The following is a 19903-nucleotide window of genomic DNA, read 5'->3' as shown; positions in this document are numbered from 1 at the left end:
TTCTGGCTAATAAACATTTTAGAATCCTCAATAAATATTGAACCACTGTGCTGTGCATCTGGAACTAACAAAGAGTTATATGTCAATTACACTTAAATTAAGAAAAATCCCTCAAAGTCACTGTTTTAAAAACCACTAGAGATGAAAGCATCTGTCCCTCCCCAAAACATTTCTTTGCCTTTGCTTAGGGGCAGTAATCAAGGGGAATTTGGGCAGGATAATAGGCAAGTTTACTTAAGCATCAACTTAAAGAATCCCCTAGATATTCATGCAGAAGGGCAGTGAACTTTTCCATAGTAAATAAAATTAGTTTAATTCAGTAACTGAAAACCGGCAGCTTATTGAGCATAATAACCCTTTTTGGTGTACCACCTTTGCACAGTTGTGGGTGGGTGATTAAATAGGGCCATGTGGCTGAGATTTCCAACATTTTTAGTGCTGCAATTTCATCACCACTCCTCTTTCCCAAGGCAAGTTCTAGTTCATGTGTTAAATTTGAGATTGATTGTGATTACTGTCTTCCCCACCCTCAGAAATATTGATCCTCTAGAAGTTCTGAAGTTGGAATCTAGGAATCTCTGGCAAAGGTGAGGTGCCCAGAAATACTGCTGGTACTATTAATACCAGGCTTCCCAGGTGGTGCTAGTGATGAAAAACCCACCTGCCAATGCAAGAGCCACAGAAGATGGGGGTTCGATCTCTGAGTTGGGAAGATCCCCAGGTGGAAAGCATGGCAACCGCCTCCTGGAGAATCCCATGGACAGAGGAGCCTGGCAGGCTACTGTCCATGGGGTCGCACAAGAGTCGGACACGACCAAAAGCAACTTAGCATGCATATGCACTATTAATACTGGTACTATGAATACTAACAACTGCTCCTATTATCACTCCTGCTGCTGCTGCTGCCACTGGTACTACCATTTATTGAGCCTCCACTATCTGCTTGTTATAGTAGCAAGTGTTTTACATATATTACCTTTCCCTTAAAAATATGCTAGCCTAAGTTTCATAGATAATGAAACTGAGGCTCAGAGAAGTTATGTGTGTGTCCAGGGTTACACAGCTAGCACACCCAACTCCAAAGCTACCATATCACACTGCATCCCGGAAACCACACACTTTCTATGAGGAGTAAGTTGCAGAAACTGAGGAGTGAGCTGTAGAAACTTAGAGCTGGGCAGGAGGGCCCAGGATTGGAAAGAGGGCTGGAAGCCAAATCAGGATGGGAAATGAAGCATGTATAGTCAGTCAGTGGATCTAGTGACTCTTATTGTGAGCTACCAAGTAATAAATAATTAGAATACTATACAGAGTGTTGAGTCTGATTGTTTGGCATTTCAAAAGGATAATAACTATCACTCTATTTATCTTTTCACTTTCATGATCAAACTTCTCACAGCATGCATTTCCTTACAACTTACTTTCTCTTGGACCTCTCTGACTCTATCCTCACTTTTCCACTGAACCTTCTCTCAAAGTTCACTAATGATATCTTCCTATATAATGGCGCCACTCCAGTGGACTCTATCAAGACTCCCACACCTTAAAGGCCTCTCTTCCTTTGCCATTCTGAGCCTCGTTTTGTCAGTTTTCCTCCTCCATTCTGTACCTTCTGTTTCTTTTGCTTTCTTTCAGAATTCACACCCATATATCATTCCCCTTACTCCCTACAAGTCATCCTCATGATGGTCAGGGACCACTGGTGATGAACAAGGGACATCCAAGTGATGTATGCCTTGGCCTTGCAAAAGGAAGTATAACAGTGGGGTGTTCAGGGGTGTAGGCTCTGGAGCTAAAGTGTCTGGACTCAAATCCACACTCTGTTACCTACTAGCAGCATGACCTTGGCAAATCACTTCAATCTCTCTGTATCTCAATGTCTCTATCTGTAAAGCAAGAATAAGAATAGTGTTTACCTTATAGTGTTGTTAGGATTAAATGAGTTAACACATATAAAGTGCTTACCTGTAATGTAGGAAATCATTGTCACTTATTATTGCAGTCTTTACAGAGGTAATATCTAAAATGTTGATTATGCCCACAATTGAAAATTTTCCTTCTGATATTTAATTTTTTAAATACACGCCATCCCTCAGTAACTTTGTAAAAAGCTCCAGTCTTTTCATTTATTTTTGGAAAGTTGGCTTGTTGTTGTATTCTCAGTGACAAACAATTGATTTTGGTGTCCTAGGCTTTCTTCTCATTGTACACATTCTCCATGGCTTTCAGTGCTACTTAGTTGACTCCCCAGTATTTATCCCTTTCCCAGACCTCTCTCCTGACCTCCAGACCCAGACAGCTGTCCACTAGGCATTTCCTACTTGACTCTCTGACCCATGGCACAACAAACCTCACTTGTCTAAAAAGAATTCCATTTATTTCCTAACCTAGTTAAAAGCAACACATTCATTTAGTTCCCCAAGACAGAAACCTATGGATCATCCTACTATTCTCTCATCTCTCTACCCACTGCATCTAACTACTCTCCAAGAAATATTGATTCTACCTCCTACAAATCTGTTTTGAATTTATCTCCTGCTCCCTAACCATACTGCCACTGCCTTAGGTTGGCCTTCATCTCTCCATGGATCAGTAAAAGCCACCTCACTGGTCTCTTCGCCTTCAGTTTTGACCCTTGACACTTGCTCCATCCTGCACACTACATCCAGAGCAATCCCGAAATGAAGACCGTATCCAGTTACTCACTTTAAATCCTTCCATGGGTCCCCAAAGTCTACAGGATAAAGTCCAAACACCTGTGCATGGTATACAAGGCCCTTCGCTACCCAGGCCCTAGCTACTTCTCTGTACTCACCTCGCACAATCATTCTCCCATCTCACATTCTGGCTGAACTAAACTTCTGGTGCTCCCCTGAACACCTCTATACTGTTTACCCTCCTATGTTCTTGTATGGTGTTCCTTTCACTCTCTTTTCTTATTCTGGGGGGCAAAATTCTACTCTTATTTAAGACAATTTGATTTTTGGTCCCACTCTACAGTCCTTCCTAAGTCCCTCAGACAGACAGGTATTTCTTTCTCTACGCTAGCTTGTCATCCTGCACTTACCTTCATTAGAATAATTACCACTTCACATTGTATTTGACATTTTACCTGTTAAACAAGTTCCTTGAGGTCAGGGACTATTCACTGTTTGTCTCTGTATAGCCAGTGTGTGGCATACCATTTTGCCCATACAATTTGCTCATTTCCACCTCTTTTAATACCTCTGCTCCCTGTCTCAGCAGAAGGGGGAATTTATTGTTCCTCATTCAACATTTGTCTAAAGTGCATTTTCCCCACTAAATTTTCCATAATTATGCTTACATCTCTCTAATGACTCTGTTTTATCATATCCTCAGTGCTTGCAGAAGACTCTTCCAACAAACATATTTGTGCTTTAATGATTTAAGATTCTATTATTTCTTCTAGTTCAACCACTTGAAAACATTTCAGGATCATCTGCTGGAATCACTCAGCACAATGTTTTTTTTAACTAATTTCTGTTAAGATACCTATTTTTATGCTTGGAGAAGCAGACATTGATTGTTGCTATTTCCAAACCAAATACCATTTCAGTGAGCAACAGGAGTAGAAAGGGGAGAACACCAAGTCACCTACAGTTTGAACTCTAAGACTTCTGAAAGTTATTGGAGCAAAGACTTGGTGGCAAGATGAAAAGCTGAAATTCTGCAAATTCAGCTCATCTCCTTTCTTTTTTCTTTCTGTTAATCCTAAAGAGCCATGCCACCCAGGTCCTCAAATGGTTTGAGAAGAGCCAGCAAGAAATCAATCTACCCATGGAGCTTCTGGGATGGACAGACCCATTGTCCGGCAACATTTCTGAAGAAGAAAACAGATGGCACACAGAATAGCCAGGAAGTGCTTTAATCCACTCCGCGCCCTAAAATTTAACAATAAGATGAAATAAGTAAACCTGGGAGGGCCATGCTACATTCATCTGTGCTCCCTATACTGCATGCTGTTTCACAAATACTCCTCTTTCTTACTGGGTTATTCCTCACTAGAATAAAAGTTCCTGGAGGTCATCAACAACTTATGTTTTCTTTTTTCGTAGCCCCCAAATGACCTACCACATGGAGTACATCATGTTTGCTCAAGAAATGTGGTTGCCTGACTGATGAGTAAGTATTTTACCATTTTTCTTCCTCTCAGTATTTTCAGGAATGCTTATTTATTCACAAAACCATGCAGACTTGGAAGCCAAGAGGAAATATTCATCTGTTGGTATACATTTTCCCTTGGCTATGCATTAAACAGAGATTTCCTCTGGAAATGTAAACAAAAGATGCCTGATGAGATGGGACAAAGAACTATATATAGAGATCAAGTGGCCAGAGAAGCAAGGTCAGAGCATGCCCTTCCTTAACCAGATTAAAGGAGTCTTGGGCCTGCCTCTCCCTCCTTCCCATGTTCTCAAGCCCCAACAGAAAATATTTTCCAAATGCCTATCCACAGAATTCTGAAAAGCTGGGCAGACTCTAAGAGTCTTGCATTACCAAAGAATTCAGCTAACAAATCTGTGGTGATCCTAATCTCTGTTTCTGTAATAATAGGAAGACTGCAGCTTTGTTTACTTTCTGAGGAGAATAGAGAATGGGGAGAAAGAACCAGGAGGGGGAGGCAGTATTTATGGCTCTTTTATGAAAAGTCAATCTGTGACAAAAATATTTGCAGACAATCAGGAAGGGGAACAGGTCTGGCAGGAAAATAGCCTATTCCAGTTTTCTCAGAAGTGCCTTAGCTGGGATCCTCCACTCCCGCCCGAAGTTAAATGCCTGCTTTACACTGTGAATACAGTCATTTCTGATTGACAAATTTGCATTAGATAAAATGAAAAAAAAAAATCAAATAACCTCTCATTTTCTGGCTCCCATGACAGACAGTCTCCTTCTATTTATTTCATTTTATAGAGTATTTATAAGCATGTATGAAGTCTCAAATCCATTCTTTAACTGCCTTTCTAATCCTGGGGCTTGTCCTGAAGCCTTTTGGACGCACAGGCTCTGTGCTGAATGAACATAATAAGGACCCTGGATTCACCCTATTATTATGGGGAAGTTAGGGCACATCCCTAACCTTTCAGAAGGGGTGATGTCATGCAGCACAGCCATGGGTGTCCAGACCATCCTGTAGGGCCCCCACCAAAGACAGAATTCTAAACTGAAAAGATGGTGGACTTAACTCCCAAGATACACTCTCACTCTTGGCATTTAATGCACTATCTCAAGATTCTTTCCCAATTCTCAGTTAATATTTTAACTCCACTGTCTGTATTGCTTGCACATGTGTATCTACATTAGGGTAGATTTGTATAATAGTTTTCCCTCTATGGTTTTTCCAGTGGTCATGTATGGATGTGAGAGTTGGACTGTGAAGAAGGCTGAGCGCCGAAGAATTGATGCTTTTGAACTGTGGTGTTGGAGAAGACTCTTGAGAGTCCCTTGGACTGCAAGGAGATCCAACCAGTCCATTCTGAAGGAGATCAGCCCTAGGATTTCTTTGGAAGGAATGATGCTAAAGCTGAAACTCCAGTACTTTGGCCGCCTCATGCAAAGAGTTGACTCATTGGAAAAGACCCTGATGCTGGGAGGGATTGGGGGCAGGAGAAGGGGACGACAGAGGATGAGATGGCTGGATGGCATCACTGACTCGATGGACGTGAGTCTGAATGAACTCCTGGAGTTGGTGATGGACAGGGAGGCCTGGCGTGCTGCGATTCATGGGGTCACAAAGAGTTGGACACGACTGAGCAACTGAACTGAACTGAAGCCCTCAGAAGATAAATACTGTGTCTCTTCCATTTTCCTTGCACCTGGTACAGTGCTATGCATAGTTAGTGTTAGTTGCTCAGTCATTTCTGACTCTTTGAAACCCCATGGACTGTAGCCTGCAAGTCTTCTCTGTCCATGGGACTCTCCAGGCAAGAATACTGGAGTGGGTGGCCATGCCCTCCTCTAGGGATCTTCCCAACCCAGGGATCGAACCTGCATTTCCTGCTATTTGCAGGCAGATTCTTCATCGTCTCAACCACCAGGGAAGCCCAGTGCTATGCATAAGTAAGTATCAATAAAAGGTGACCTTTTGTGTGTGAAAGCAGACAGTGGCCAAGGATTTTATAAGCATCCCTAAGGGAGCCTCTTAAACACCTCCTTTGCTGGTTGCCATGGGGCTGCTCTTCCCAGCTACTCTGCTTACGTTTGGCACTAGCGTCATCCCCTGAAGGCTCAAGCAGGAATGCTAGCTTCAGAAAGGCACTGTGAAAACATTGCCTATAACCTAGAGGGCCAGAATGAGTCCTTCTTCATTAATACAATGATGTATTGTTTTATGAGGCTAGCTCCTTAATGCTTGAAAACAGTAGGGCCCTGAATTATACAGGTTTGATTGGTGCTATGGGCTGGGAAAGGTTAGAATACGGCTATGTTTGGGTGAGGCTGGCCAGAGCGATAAGCTTCAGGAGGTGGGGGGAGGGGTGTGTAATAAGATGTTAGAGCAGTGCTAAAGTGAATAAGCAATGAAAAGAAACTGCTTACTTTGCTAATTTGACTACAACTTGCTCTCAAATAACTTTTTGATGAGAATGAGGAAGCAATTATTATAATTTCTAACCATGTTTTATTCACTATGAACTGTAACCCCACCCTCAATCATGCAAATTCTAAACCAAAGGGATTCCTTTTCTTGTCTCCTGCTCACAATACTTCCTTGTCTCTTCACCAGTGTGGATTTCTTATACTGTAATCTAACAGCATAATCAGAAGCTTTGATAGAGTGGAACATAAAGGGATTCTGATTAGCTGAAAACCATCCTAAAATGCCTTCTGTTTTGCTTCTCCCCTCTTGGAAAGGATGAGACTGAAGAGAAAAAGAAAAGAATAAAGTAACTATTCACAGAATCATGCCTTTTGAACAGACAGTGAAGGTCATGTATTCAGTTCAATCCCTCATTTTATAGGTAAGGACACTGAAGTTGAAAGGCTAGATGACTTACTCAAGATCATACTACCAGTTAATGACAGAGTCACATTTAGAACCCAATTTTCCAACTTACATTCCAGTATTTTTCTTTCCATTCCTTATACTTCTTCCTAAATTCCCCACCCCATTCCACAATTTTGCACCTGAGTTTAACTAGTATCCTATGTACCCTACATTCAGCACCACTCTCTTCCACGAATGGAGCACCCAGCAGTGATTAAATTGCTATGGTATGCTCATCCTACAAGAACAACCTACTTTAAGAAACCCAGTACTTTAAGATATCCAAACAATCAGGAGTGGTTACTCATATAAGATTCTTTGCCTTTCATAAGAAGGCAAAGAACTTGCCTTTCTGATTCTTTCATAAGAAGATTCTTCACATTCTTTTAAATAGGAATCCCCAGGGGGGATTAAGAGATGAGATATTAATAAAGTTATTGTATTGCTTAAAATAAACTTGAACCATTACATTTTCTGTGATATAAGTAAGACTAGAACTAGAGTGCTGGTAGTGGTTTTAGTAGCTAAGTTGTGCCCGCCTCTTCACGACCCATTGACTATAGCTCACCAGGCTCCTCTGTTCATGGGATTTCCCAGGCAAGAATACTGGAGTGGGTTGCCATTTCCTTCTCCAGGGGATCTTCCTGACCCAGGAATCGAACCCAGGTCTCCTGCATTGCAGACAGATTCTTTACCATCTGAGCTACAAGGAAAGCCCAACATTTTTACCCAACCACTGCCCACAAGGAGTCCTATAATATTTTACCCAACCCTGTCTACACTTTAAGCTCTACTGGTAGCTCATCAAGAAAATCAACATAAAACCAAATGCTATGGCTGAAGTTTCTGGCTCTTGAGAAAAAGAGAGAAAAAGCATCTTTCTTCTATCACGTCCACTTATGAAGAGGTCAACTCCTCTCATAAGCTTTGTTCTGAATTTATATTCTGTAATACATGAAAATTCACAGATAACTTTAACATAGATACCATTTGTTAATGACAAGAAGTGGAAAGGTGATGAGTGAGGACCAGGTAAGGTACATGAAAAAGAAGGGAGAAGAGGCTAAGAAGAAGAGAAGAAATTCTGATTATATTTTTTACAGAAATAATATTGCATTGAACAAACCTCACTCTACCCTCAAGGACCTCAGGTTCCCAACTTTTCTTATTCTCTAGCAATCTCTTTAAGGAGCTATGATGTCCAGTCTGATGAAGAAAGAAACACACTTCATGTTGGATTCTCATACCACCTGCTAGTGGAAGAGGAGACAGCATTGCCACTTGGGCTGATGTCTTCCCCTCCACTCACCACTACCACTTATTATTATCTTTTAAACAATAGCTATCTGCCACTTTTCTTAGAACATGCATCTTGAAGGAATTAGATTTCTTAGAATTCTCATTCTCAGCCTTTTGGCTAAAAGGCAATGGCACCCCACTCCAGTACTCTTGCCTGGAAAATCCCATGGATGGAGGAGCTTGGTAGGCTGCAGTCCATGGGGTCGCTAAGAGTCGGACACAACTGAGCGACTTCACTTTCACTTTCCACTTTCATGCATTGGAGAAGGAAATGGCAACCCACTCCAGTGCTCTTGCCTGGAGAATCCCAGGGACGGGGAAGCCTGGTGGGCTGCCATCTATGGGGTCGCACAGAGTCGGACACAATTGAAGTGACTTAGCAGCAGCAGCAGCAGAATCCTCATTAAGCCTTTCACTCCAAATGACTGAGCCATACTCTGGTAAAACAAATCCCCCCAAAAGGATCACTGGATCCTGGTTCTAAAGAATGACAAATGTTTCTGTTACGTACCTCAACCTGCTGGCAGATCTGTATTAGCTTGGCCATTTGATTTTCTAGTTCACTGTTGCGCTTAACCAGGTTGGTGAGGTTCATCTCCAGAGTTTGCTGCCATTGCCAAATACGAAGCCAGAGGGAAGCAGGGAAGACGGGGGAGAAAGAAGAAATGTTCGATGAGTTTGAGACCCAGTATCATGTGGCTATCAGTCAGTCAACAATTATTTCAAAGATTCATTGCATATGGGCCAAGCACTGTTCTAGGTGCTGATTAATAATGCTGTACCTTTGCTCCAGATTGCCATTTTTGGGGAAAAAATGACATCCATGATTTTGAGGAAGTAGGAATTTAATGACTTTAAAGCAACTGTATGTTCTCCATACTATTTTTAAACTTTTAAAAGTATCTCAGAGTCAATATCTCATTTTGCACTCATAGTAATTCTGTGACATAGGGAAAACAGGTTTTATTCTCTCTTTTTTACAGGTGAGTTGACTAAGAAAACTATACCTTATTGAACAGTTACTACTTGCCAGACACTACTCGGGGCAATTTCATACATATCATTTAATAATTATGTCAGCATTTGACAGATGAGAGAAATGAGCTGCAGAGTTGGGTTAAAGTGTTTTGCCCAGTCATAAAACTAGCATATGGCAAAGCTAAGACTGAAACTCAGGTCTCTAGTCGTCAGATACAGTTTTGCCTCAGTATTCCATGATATTTTTTTTTTTTGTCTTTGGTGATAACACTTTATATTTATCAGTAGGTTCTTTCAGAAAAAAAAGATGGTATTTCAAGTGTGAAATTCATCAGAATCTAGCTTTCTATCTCACAGCTTCCCTCTTTTGGCACTAAACGAGCTTACAGAAATGCCAGACTTCGAACTGCAAAGCCTGGCTGTATCTAGACAGGACATCCATTGCTTACTATCATTTATTGGGACATAGATTCTTTGCAAATCTGTTTATTACAACAGGGTTACAGCACTACTAAGACCTCCTAGCATATTTTCAGTTGAGCATGCTACTCTCTTCCATTCATCCTGTGGGAAAACAAAAACAGAATGTTATTCACTCTAGATTAATAATAGGATTTTTTTAAATTACTCCTCATTTTCAAGTCTTCAGCTCTGGCGGCTGCTTCTCTTCCAGTACCTGCCCCAATAACCATTCCTCTCTCACTCACCATCCCAACAAAGTCTGTTCCAAATGTAATATCCCAACTTCTGGGCCTTTATTCTGCTAGCATAGCATGCCTTCCCTTGGTCGTGCCCATTACTTCATTGCTGTCTTCATTGTTCCTACAGTTTATAGTTGTTCAAAGTTCATGTTTTGGGCAGGGGCAGGGAAGAGGGGGCAAGGAAGAGTGGGGAAAAGGTGAGAGGACTCATGTACTTGGCCCCTTTCTTTTCTGCTAGGTAGCTGTGGTTCCTTAGTATCCTTGACACTGTCCCACGAATCTATCCCAGGAGAGTATTCCCATGGATATATGTATTGCTAGGACAGGTAATCTGATCTCACTTGTCCTCAATCTGGATTACGAGAATTAGCTTAATCCCTGCTTCTTGCCAGATCTCTCTTGGGTTCTCTGGCTTTATTCCCATGGGAGTGAGTTTTCACCATTTGTTCCATTTTTTTTTTTCTTTTTTTTTGGCTTGGGCACTGTGTCTCTCCTGGCCTTCCTTAACTCCACCACCATCTCAATCTGTGGTCTTCCCCTTAGCAAGGAAAAAGGAAGAGAGAGAAAGGAAAACACGAAGGCCCACAATTGTTGATTTGGATGTAAGTTCTAAGCAAAGAAGATGTCAGGACAAAGGAAAGAGATGGTAGTTCAGAGATTTAATACAAAAGGTATTTCGTTTGTATTTAATACAGAAGGTATTGCGCACCCACTCTATTCAAGGTGCTTTGACTTCAGAGATAAAGAGGAGATGAAATTAAGATGGGTCTTAGAGAAGGAGAAATATTGTATGATATCCTTACACATGAAATCTAAAAAAAAAAAAAAAAAAATACAAATGAACTCATTTACAAAACAGAGACTCACAGACTTAGAGAATGAAATTATGCTTCCCAAGGGGAAAGGGTAGAGGGAAGGGATACTTAGGGAGTTTGGGATGCACAGGTACACACTTCTATATATTAAATGGATAACCAACAAGGTCCTACTGTATATCACAGGGAACTCTGCTCAATGTCATGTGGCAGCCTGGATGGAAGGGGAATTTGGGGGAGAATGGATACATGTATATGTATGGCTGAGTCACTCTGCTGGACATCTGAAACTATCACAACATTGTTAATTGGCTATACTCTAATATAAAAAAAAAAGCTTTTTTTTTTTTTTTAAAGGTGATTAATTTCACCAAGTACTTTAGAGTGGTTTTTTTTTTTTTTTTTTTTACTTTACAATATTGTATTGATTTTGCCATACATCAACATGCATCGGCCACAGGTGTACACGTGTTCCCCATCCTGAACCCCCCTCCCACCTCCCTCCCCATTATAGAAGGGCAATGTTTTCTATGTAAAAAGCATTCTTATGGCCCATATTGGGGGCCTGTTTATTTCCTCTGTCAGCATTGAAGTCTAGGCCCCTAACATCAGAACATAGATCCCCCATAACTGTCCACCCTGAGACTCTTACCCAGACCTGTGGACTCAAATTATTTTCAACTGGATGGTGATGGATTTACTTATTCATGGTACTTATCATAATTTATACTTAGATAGCTGTTGGTGCTTGTTTATTGTCCATCTTCTGCTCTAAAGTATAATTTCATCTCCCTGAAGGGGAGTTATGTCTGATTTGGTCTTAGTTGCAACCCTTCTGCCTGAGGAGCATATTATAGTTCACATATACTGAATAGAGGAATTGAAACAGTGAATCAATGGACATTCATGACAACTAAGTTTTAAATATGGGCCCTAGAACTTACTTTGAAGGAGTTAATATTTTTAAAAGCCTTATAATGGATATTACTAAGTTAAATTTTGGGGGGTTGATTTTTTTATATATTTATTTTTATTTGTTTATTTGGCTGCACCGGGTCTTGCTGCAGCACATGAACTCTTCGCTGCAGGCATGTGGGATCTTAGTTCCCCAACCAGGGACCGAACTCTAGCCTCCTGCATTGGGCTCATGGAGTCTCAGCCACTGGACCACCAGGGAAGCCCCTGATATTTCTTTAATTGGAGGATAATTGCTTTATAATATGTGCTGGTACTAAATTAAAACTGATATGTATTTTAATAGTACTATGAAGGCCATTATATTAGCTATCATAGGATATTCATTAGTGTACATGTTGATTTCTTTGGGTGTCATGTAAATATATAGAGGATATATAATATGTGAATAGAAAAAAATTAAGATGGGTCTTGAAGGATAAGCAGGACTTTAATAGAGATGAAGGAGGGCAGGGCATTCCAGGCACAAGGAACAGCATGAGCAAAATAAAAGGGAATAAAGTATAGGACATATCCAGGGAACAGAGTTGAGTTTGGCTAGAACAGAGGGTACAAAAAAATAGTGGGGCACAAGGCTGGAAATGGAGATTGAGGCCATTATGAAGGTCTTAAATGTCTAGGTGAAGAGTCTGTACTTGTTTTTCAAAGCAGTAGGGGTTTATCAAAGGCTTTTGAGCAAGATAATGACATAATCAGGGCTGCATTTATGAGATCAACCTATGTGGGGCAGACTAAAACACAAAGACCTGGGAGCAGGGGCACTGGTCAGGAGGAGACTTGCAATATGCAAAGCAGTTGGTAATCAGATATGGGCCAAGCTAAGAGGATAATCAAGAGAAACGTGTTTCAAGAAAGGATTTGTCACTCTTAAATATGCAGAGAGGGCAAGAAATATGAGGCCTGATAAAAGGCAGCTGGATTTGGTAATTAGAGGTCACTGGTGGCCTTTGAAAAAGGAGTTTCAGCAGAGTTTTGGAAGCAAGTGCCAAACTGTGCAGGGTTAGTATGTCAATAGTGATGACGTAGAGGCTACAAGTCTGGACTCCTCTTCAAAAATTGAGCCATAAGGTGAATATGATGGAACTGTAGTTTGATGAAAAGGTCCAGTTCGAGTTAGAGAGTAGGCATGGGTAACGGATACAATCAGTTTGTGATTTCCTCAGGCAGAGTGGTCCAGATTCCTAGATCAGTGGACATTCCATGTATCACAAATGACTCTATCGACATATTAGGTAAATATAGTGTAGATTGATGAACTCAGAGCAGATATAATGTTAGAAATCTGTATTTCAACTGTACTGTGTTTTCTTTCAAACATGGGATTCCAAGAGGAGAATGTTTCCTAACAAACGCATGCAACCTGTTGCAACACTTGTCATGAAACTGATATCTTATACATAATTCATAGTGTAGAGCAGTACTAATCCCTGCCGTGTGTTCCTCATTTATGGCTCACAACTGAGACTCACAGCTTCTGTAAAGCCACTGAAAACAAAAATTAGGGCTGAACATACAATGTGGGGTCTGATTAGACTATAGACCTTGGGTTACCATCACAACATTATAGCAAATGGTTATTTCGCTCTGCCCACCCCCTAGCAATTTGCTGAATGCCAGCACATTTTATCAACCCAGAACTAGAACTGACAAGATGACTCTAATTTCAACCTTACTTCATTAATATGAAAGTGCTTGGAAAAATAAATCTTTGGCTAATGAAAACACCATCTGTTGATGGCTTTTTGCCACTGTTTTCTTACATTACGAGACATAATTCGAGGGAAATACCGAACATTTACTTACTCACTTCCTATTCATTTACTGGGAATTAAAGCCTCCTCTCAAACTGGAATTGATTCTCAATAACGAACATATGCAAAGGGAAGCAGAGAACTGAAGCAATTATGCAGTCCATTTCCTCACCCTTCCTTATCATGCCTAGCCCTAACGAATCATTTGCAACTAGAAATTCTGTGTCACTCTAGTTTTGAATGATTTCATTGATTTGGCCAAGTAATTATCATGGCTATATGCTGCTGCTGCTGCTGCTGCTAAGTCGCTTCTGTCGTGTCCGACTCTGTGCGACCCCATAGACGGCAGCCTACCAGGCTCCCCCGTCCCTGGGATTCTCCAGGCAAGAACACTGGAGTGGGTTGCCACATATGCTGAGTAAACTAAAAGGATGTGTGTGTGTGTGCGCACATGTGGGTGTGTGCAAAATCTTATGTAAAACATGTCTCTTTGTTGTTGTGTTGCTCTTGTTCTTTTCTCATGCGGTCCACTTAGTGACTGGGCCAGGATCCCTCTGCCTAACCCTGGTTAGTGCAGTTTTCTCTGAACACTTGATCTATGATAATGAGCGGGCCCAAGTGGCAGGGGAGATTGGAATGGAGATATCTGCTGGAGGAAACAGGACAGGAGGTTGGCAGGGAGAGCAGGATGAAGCTCCCATTTCCTGCTGCAGGAGGTTACCTCTGGCCCCTTCTGTGCTTCCCTGAGGCTTAGAGAAGCCATTTAGCTATGAAACTGTGACACAACCTGCCCCCTCCACACTTCCAGGTGACTACATTGTTAGAGCTCTCTCAAAACTGTACATGTGTCTAAATGGCACAAAGTGAGGGGAAGACTTGGCTGATTTGCATAACTGAGATTTTAAAAGGCCCAAGTTAGCTTAATTGGCAGTCTACACTGATTACATTTTTACCCAAGTTCCACCTCATTTGTGTCACATAGACTTGGCCTGTTTGTGTTTTGTTATACCCTTCCCAAAGAGGAAAATGCTTTGCTATTTCTGAGAAAGCCAGGCACAGGCTATTCTTCTTCCAGACAGCTTCCCATAAAAAGAAATGGCTTCACTAACCCTCTCAAATAATTGCTGGTTTTTTTTTTTTTTTCACTTCTTTAGACACAGGTTATTTCAGATAACTTTATCATTGCTTCACTCAAGAAATCTAACCACACATTCAAACGCCAGCTCTTCATTAAAACCAAAGAGTCCCCTTATGGCACACACTTGACTGTGATCTTCATCTGTCATGCTCCAGGAAGGCACATGTAGTCACACATATATGAGCATACCTATATACACTTACCTGACACAGCAAGTCTTGAAGCCTAGAAATGGGCAAAGCCTTTCTCTTTTGTTCTATTGAAACATGTTTTATTGCCACTGAGGTACAAGGCAAACATTATCTAAATCTAGACAAGATCCCCACTGTTTTGACGTGGGAACTGAACCTTGGAGGTTGCAGGGAGAAGTGAATGGAAGAAAGGCCAACCCACCCCAAACCTCAGCCTTCCCAATTGACAGCAGACAACTTCATCTTTAAAAATACTTGGAGCCAGTGACCCCATTGCTATTCTTTGACAAGCTCTTTTTGACATCCTGTCTATTCACTGATGTTCCCAGCTCTTCCAAAAGCCAGTAGCCAAAATCTTAGCACAATTTTGGGGTCACATTCTGCCTTTTTTTAACTGCTTGTCTTAAAATACTTACTTTGCTTTTGCTTCAGTCTGTCACTTTATGTATCAATTACATATGGCCTTTCAACAGCAGAACACACCATCTGGTCCACAAACTGAAGCCCACACCCTTATGCCTGAATTTATTTCTTCCCCAAACATTTATTTGCTGTTGTATAGACACAGGCTTTGTCCCAGAATGAGAGGCAGGTGACATACCGGGGGTATGAGATCTGCCCTCCCTGAGGGTTTCTTGGGGAGCCAGCAGACTGGTCTTCAAGCCAGGTGAAATAGGTGGCCAGCCCTCCTCTTCTCAGAAGGTCCTGAAACCATCCAGCAGAGATGCACCCTCTCCCAGTCTCCTTAGCAGAAATTCTACACTAACGACCTACAAGCTACACAGTCTTTTCTTTTTCCTCTCTTCAGGGGTGTATCCTGGTTAAGTCTCTAGCTTAAATGTGTAAATTATGATTTGGACCTTCTAAAAGAAAACCTGTACTAAAAACCTAAATCTAGTGTTTACTTTGATAATACTAACCAAAGGAACTCTACTTTCCTGGAGGCCTCACTACTCTCTTCCACTTGCATGATTCTTTTTTGCTCCTGCCTCTTCATACACATCCTCCCCTTTCTCCTTCATTTGTTGCCCCTCCTCTGTTGTCTTCCTTCTAGACCAGGAGGGTGATTCAGGGCTTGCTCCGCAGCTCTCATTCAGCCCACTACTGCATGCTTCTCCCTCCACGCTAAAGACCCTCAAACCTATGTCTCTGGCCCTGATCTTTCAGCCACCGCAAAGGCACAAATGTCAGCTCCTTCTAGAACATTTGCCCTTTCAGTTCTGAGAGTGCTCCATGCTCAACCTCTACCAGATATTTGAACAAACTATTTTCTCTGGACTACAACACTCCTTGCCCCTAACCCAACCTTGTCCCTCAACTGGGGGTCCAAAATGCCACCCAAAGTCTCTTGTTGCCCCTCCTATGTAGTCTCACACCCTCCCCCCACCGCCCCTCAGAGCCTCCACTATCACTCACCACAGTCTTGTCACTGTGTTCTCACTTGTCTGCCTCCCCACACTAAGCTGAGCACTCCACCAGGGTTGGGGCTGTGTTGTGTTTATCACCAGAACCTCAACACCTCTTCTAGTGCTTGGCACCTAATAGATGTTTGGTAAATGTTTGATGCGTGAGTGAATATTAAGTGATCCACGATCAATCACACAAACTCAAATCTGAAGTCAAGTCAACCCCCAAAACCACTAGCCCCTTTCTAATTTCTCTATTTCTATGTCCAATACCACCATTCTTCAAGACATCTCCTCAAAAATCACTTTTTAATTCTTTCTCTTCATCATCTATAAGTACTGTAATCGTTCTCCAAGTCCTGTCAATTCTTTCTTCAGTTTCTCTCCAATTGGCCCTCTTCTCCAACAAAATCATTTGATTCCTGCTTTTAGCTTAGTGACTTCCTTTCACCGACCTTTCCTCTGTGCTTCAGAGTACCCTGTGCAAACCTCTGTCATGGCACTTATCATACTGAATTCAGAGATGTCCTTATCTATCTCCCTTATTGAGCTCAAAGTTCCTCAGGGCAGGTACTGTGCCTTATTTCCCATGTCTCCAGATCCTACTACAATGACCTAAAGACCCAGGGATCAAACCCGGGTTTCTTGCTCAGACATATTCTTTACTGTCTGAGTCACCAGGGAAGCCCCATCTCATTTATTAAGTGAAGTGAAGTCTCTCAGTCGTGTCCAAGACTCTTTCCAACCCCATGGACTGGCTTCCCTGGTGGCTCAGATCATAAGGCATCTGCCTACAATTCGGGAGACCCAGGTTCAATCTTTGGGTTGGGAAGATCCCCTGGAAAAGGGAATGGCAACCCACTCCAGTGTTCTTGCCTGGAGAATTCCATGGACAGGGGAGCCTGGTGGGCTCCAGTCCATGGGGTCGCAAAGAGTCAGACAAGACTGAGAGACTAACACTTTCATTTTAAACAAACAAAATGCATGCTCATTAATTGCTTTTTAAATGAATGAATGAGCCCCAGAGCTAAATCCCTGGGGCTACAGTTTAAGTTCTTGTCTGATCCATCTTCAGGGGAGATAAAGAACAAGACATTACCTCATATATCAACGCTTCATGAACTTGAATGTCATTATTACATTTTCCCCTTTAAACCTCACTTCTTTGGGTTTAATAATTCTTGTTTCTTTAATCTTTCCTTGTTTATATTATATTTCTGTAATATGTTCTTTTGCCCAATAATAACAGACAGGAGTTTCATCCACCCAAGAACAATCTTGGAGTTAATGTTTTGTAAGCTGTTCTCAGACTGATGATTGTTAGCTCTTTCAGATGTTGATGAAGAGGAGACTTGGGACAAAAGAAATAAAAGAAAAACAGAAAGATAAGAGCACAGATAGGGCTTCCCTTGTGGCTCAGCTGGTAAAGAATCCACCCGCAATGCAGGAGACCTGGGTTTGATCCCTGGGTTGGGAAGATCCCCTGGAGAAGGGAAAAGTACCCACTCCAGTATTCTGGCCTGGAGAATTCCATGGACTGTATAGGTCTCAAAGAGTCGGACACTACTGAGCGACTTTCACTCACTCACTCAAGAGCACAGATAGTTGGAATACCCACTTGCTAAACTTACTCTCAAATCTGAGAAACAACAGAAAACATCATCCAACACAGGGGCCTGTTACTACTACTAATAGAGTCAGGGAATCAATATAATTATTGGAGGCAGATAAAGGTGATTCAAATGAGTCTTAGCACACAGTTCAAGTAGAAATGGAAAAAAATGCATTTTTTTACCCTCCCACACACATACAGAACATGTACAGATTTATACATATTCTAAGTAGTCAGGGGCAAGTCTTAGACAATTAACAGACTACAGATCTACAAGCAAGAATGATTTTAAGTTTGTGAGATGAAGGCTGGTTTAGCTGGAAAACCCCATGACAAATATTACAGCTCAGACAGTAAAGAATCTGCCTGCAATATGGGAGACCTGGGTTCGATCCCTGGGTTGGGACGTTTCCCTGAAAAAGAAATGGCAACCCACTTCAGTATTCTGGCCTGGGAAATCCCATGGACAGAGGAGCCTGGTGCAATATAGTCCATAGAGTCACAAAAAGTTGGACATGATTGAGTGACTAATACTTTCATACACACACGTCTACCACCGTACCTTAGAGAGTGCAAATCTAGACACAAGTGTTCTGCTCTTATAATATCAATATTTAGCTAGTGTGATTCAGTACCTAAGTGGGTGAAAGTGAGAAACAATTCTTTCTGTTCCTTCCGCTATGGTAACCCACCCTGTCCTCTTAAAGATTTGTCTCATCATGAAGCTCATTTATTGGCGATCCCTTGTCTCAGGATGGGGTCTACTGAAGCCCTAATTCTCCTTAGGGTGACCACAGAAAACCTGCCCTACACTCATGACCCCTTCATACCCCAGTTATCCACAGATTAGCCCACAGAAGATGAACACAGGCACTCTCTCCTCTTCACACAGAATCACACACATTTATAGATACACAGACACGCACACAGATTAAATTCTCAGCCACCCACCCACGCAGAGATACACATACTTGTGTATAGTGACATATACAGATGTATGCAAATATGCCCTCAACCCAGTCTCTCATAAAGATATTTCTCCTTATTTCTCTGATATTCATACTGGTTCAGAAACAAACATCCATTGGTAGATAAGCTGTGAGGGTATCTGTTTTGGCAGACAGAAGTGGGTGTCAAGTGGGTGAGTAGACAACCGACTGGGAGAAGGTGGTGGCTGAGTGAGAATGGGTGGGTAGATGACAGAGTGACTGAGTAGGAAGAAGGACAAGTAACCCACTATGATAAGATTCTAGAATATCATATTTTCCAACCTTTTAACTCTCACTGTGGTTTTCTTTTGAACATTCTCCAAGTCTCATATCTCCCTTCTCTTTGTCTGGCAATCTTTAGCTCTCTCTGTCTCAGTCTTTGTTTGTATGCATGTGTGTGTTGAAGGGGGAGTGCGGGGGATGAACTTTTACTTTCTATAGCAAAAATCTTACTCTAGTGCCAGGTAATATTTTATAACAACAAGATCCCTGATAGGTAAATGTAACTGCATTTAAGAATTATTTGTAGTAATGAATTTGTGGAAATGTAATAAGAAAAAGAAAATGTACTTGTTTATTCCCTTCAGGAAATTCCTCTATTCCCCCTGGTTTTCATCAGCTATATTTTTGGCAGGCTGTGGGCATGGAAATGTGAAGACATCACTCTCAAAGAGAATTATAATAATCACATCTGATTTATACAGATGTCACCTTAGGGTTAGGCAGTTAGAAAATCCAGCAGTCAAAATGGATAGGTACCTGAAATTGAGGACATGTCACACTTTTGCTAACACTCTGGTTTTTATCATTATCAGTAGTTCACAGGAGATTTTTTTTCCCCTAGACTTATTAACTGTTAAAGATGGCAAGACAGCTTTATATCTTATGAGTATGGAAACAAGCTATAGATTCTGGTATACTTCCTGCAAATCCATTACAAAGATTTAATTCATTTGGATTTCTTGAGCCTATACTATGGGTGCTAGACACAAAGGAAGGCTTTGGAGAAATGAAAGCCACTGTGCATGTGTGCTCAGTCACTTTA

At 41.5% G+C, this 19903-nt stretch overlaps 1 protein-coding gene across 4 annotated transcripts in view; it reads right to left on the bottom strand.

The window, feature by feature from the left end:
* MID2 (midline 2) overlaps positions 1 to 19903 on the bottom strand; it is a 108446-nt gene that overhangs the window by 70585 nt on the left and 17958 nt on the right. For all 4 annotated transcript variants that reach the window (XM_059883661.1, XM_059883663.1, XM_059883664.1 and 1 more), the window contains exon 3: positions 8814 to 8909. In XM_059883661.1, coding sequence (XP_059739644.1) covers positions 8814 to 8909 — 96 coding nt within the window. The remainder of the gene's footprint in view (positions 1 to 8813; positions 8910 to 19903) is intronic.

Source organism: Bos taurus, chromosome X (assembly GCF_002263795.3).
Source record: "Bos taurus isolate L1 Dominette 01449 registration number 42190680 breed Hereford chromosome X, ARS-UCD2.0, whole genome shotgun sequence".
Classification (NCBI taxonomy): Eukaryota; Metazoa; Chordata; class Mammalia; order Artiodactyla; family Bovidae; genus Bos; species Bos taurus.
The sequence above is the reverse complement of the archived record's forward strand: the minus strand, read 5'-3'. Positions and strand labels throughout refer to the sequence as shown.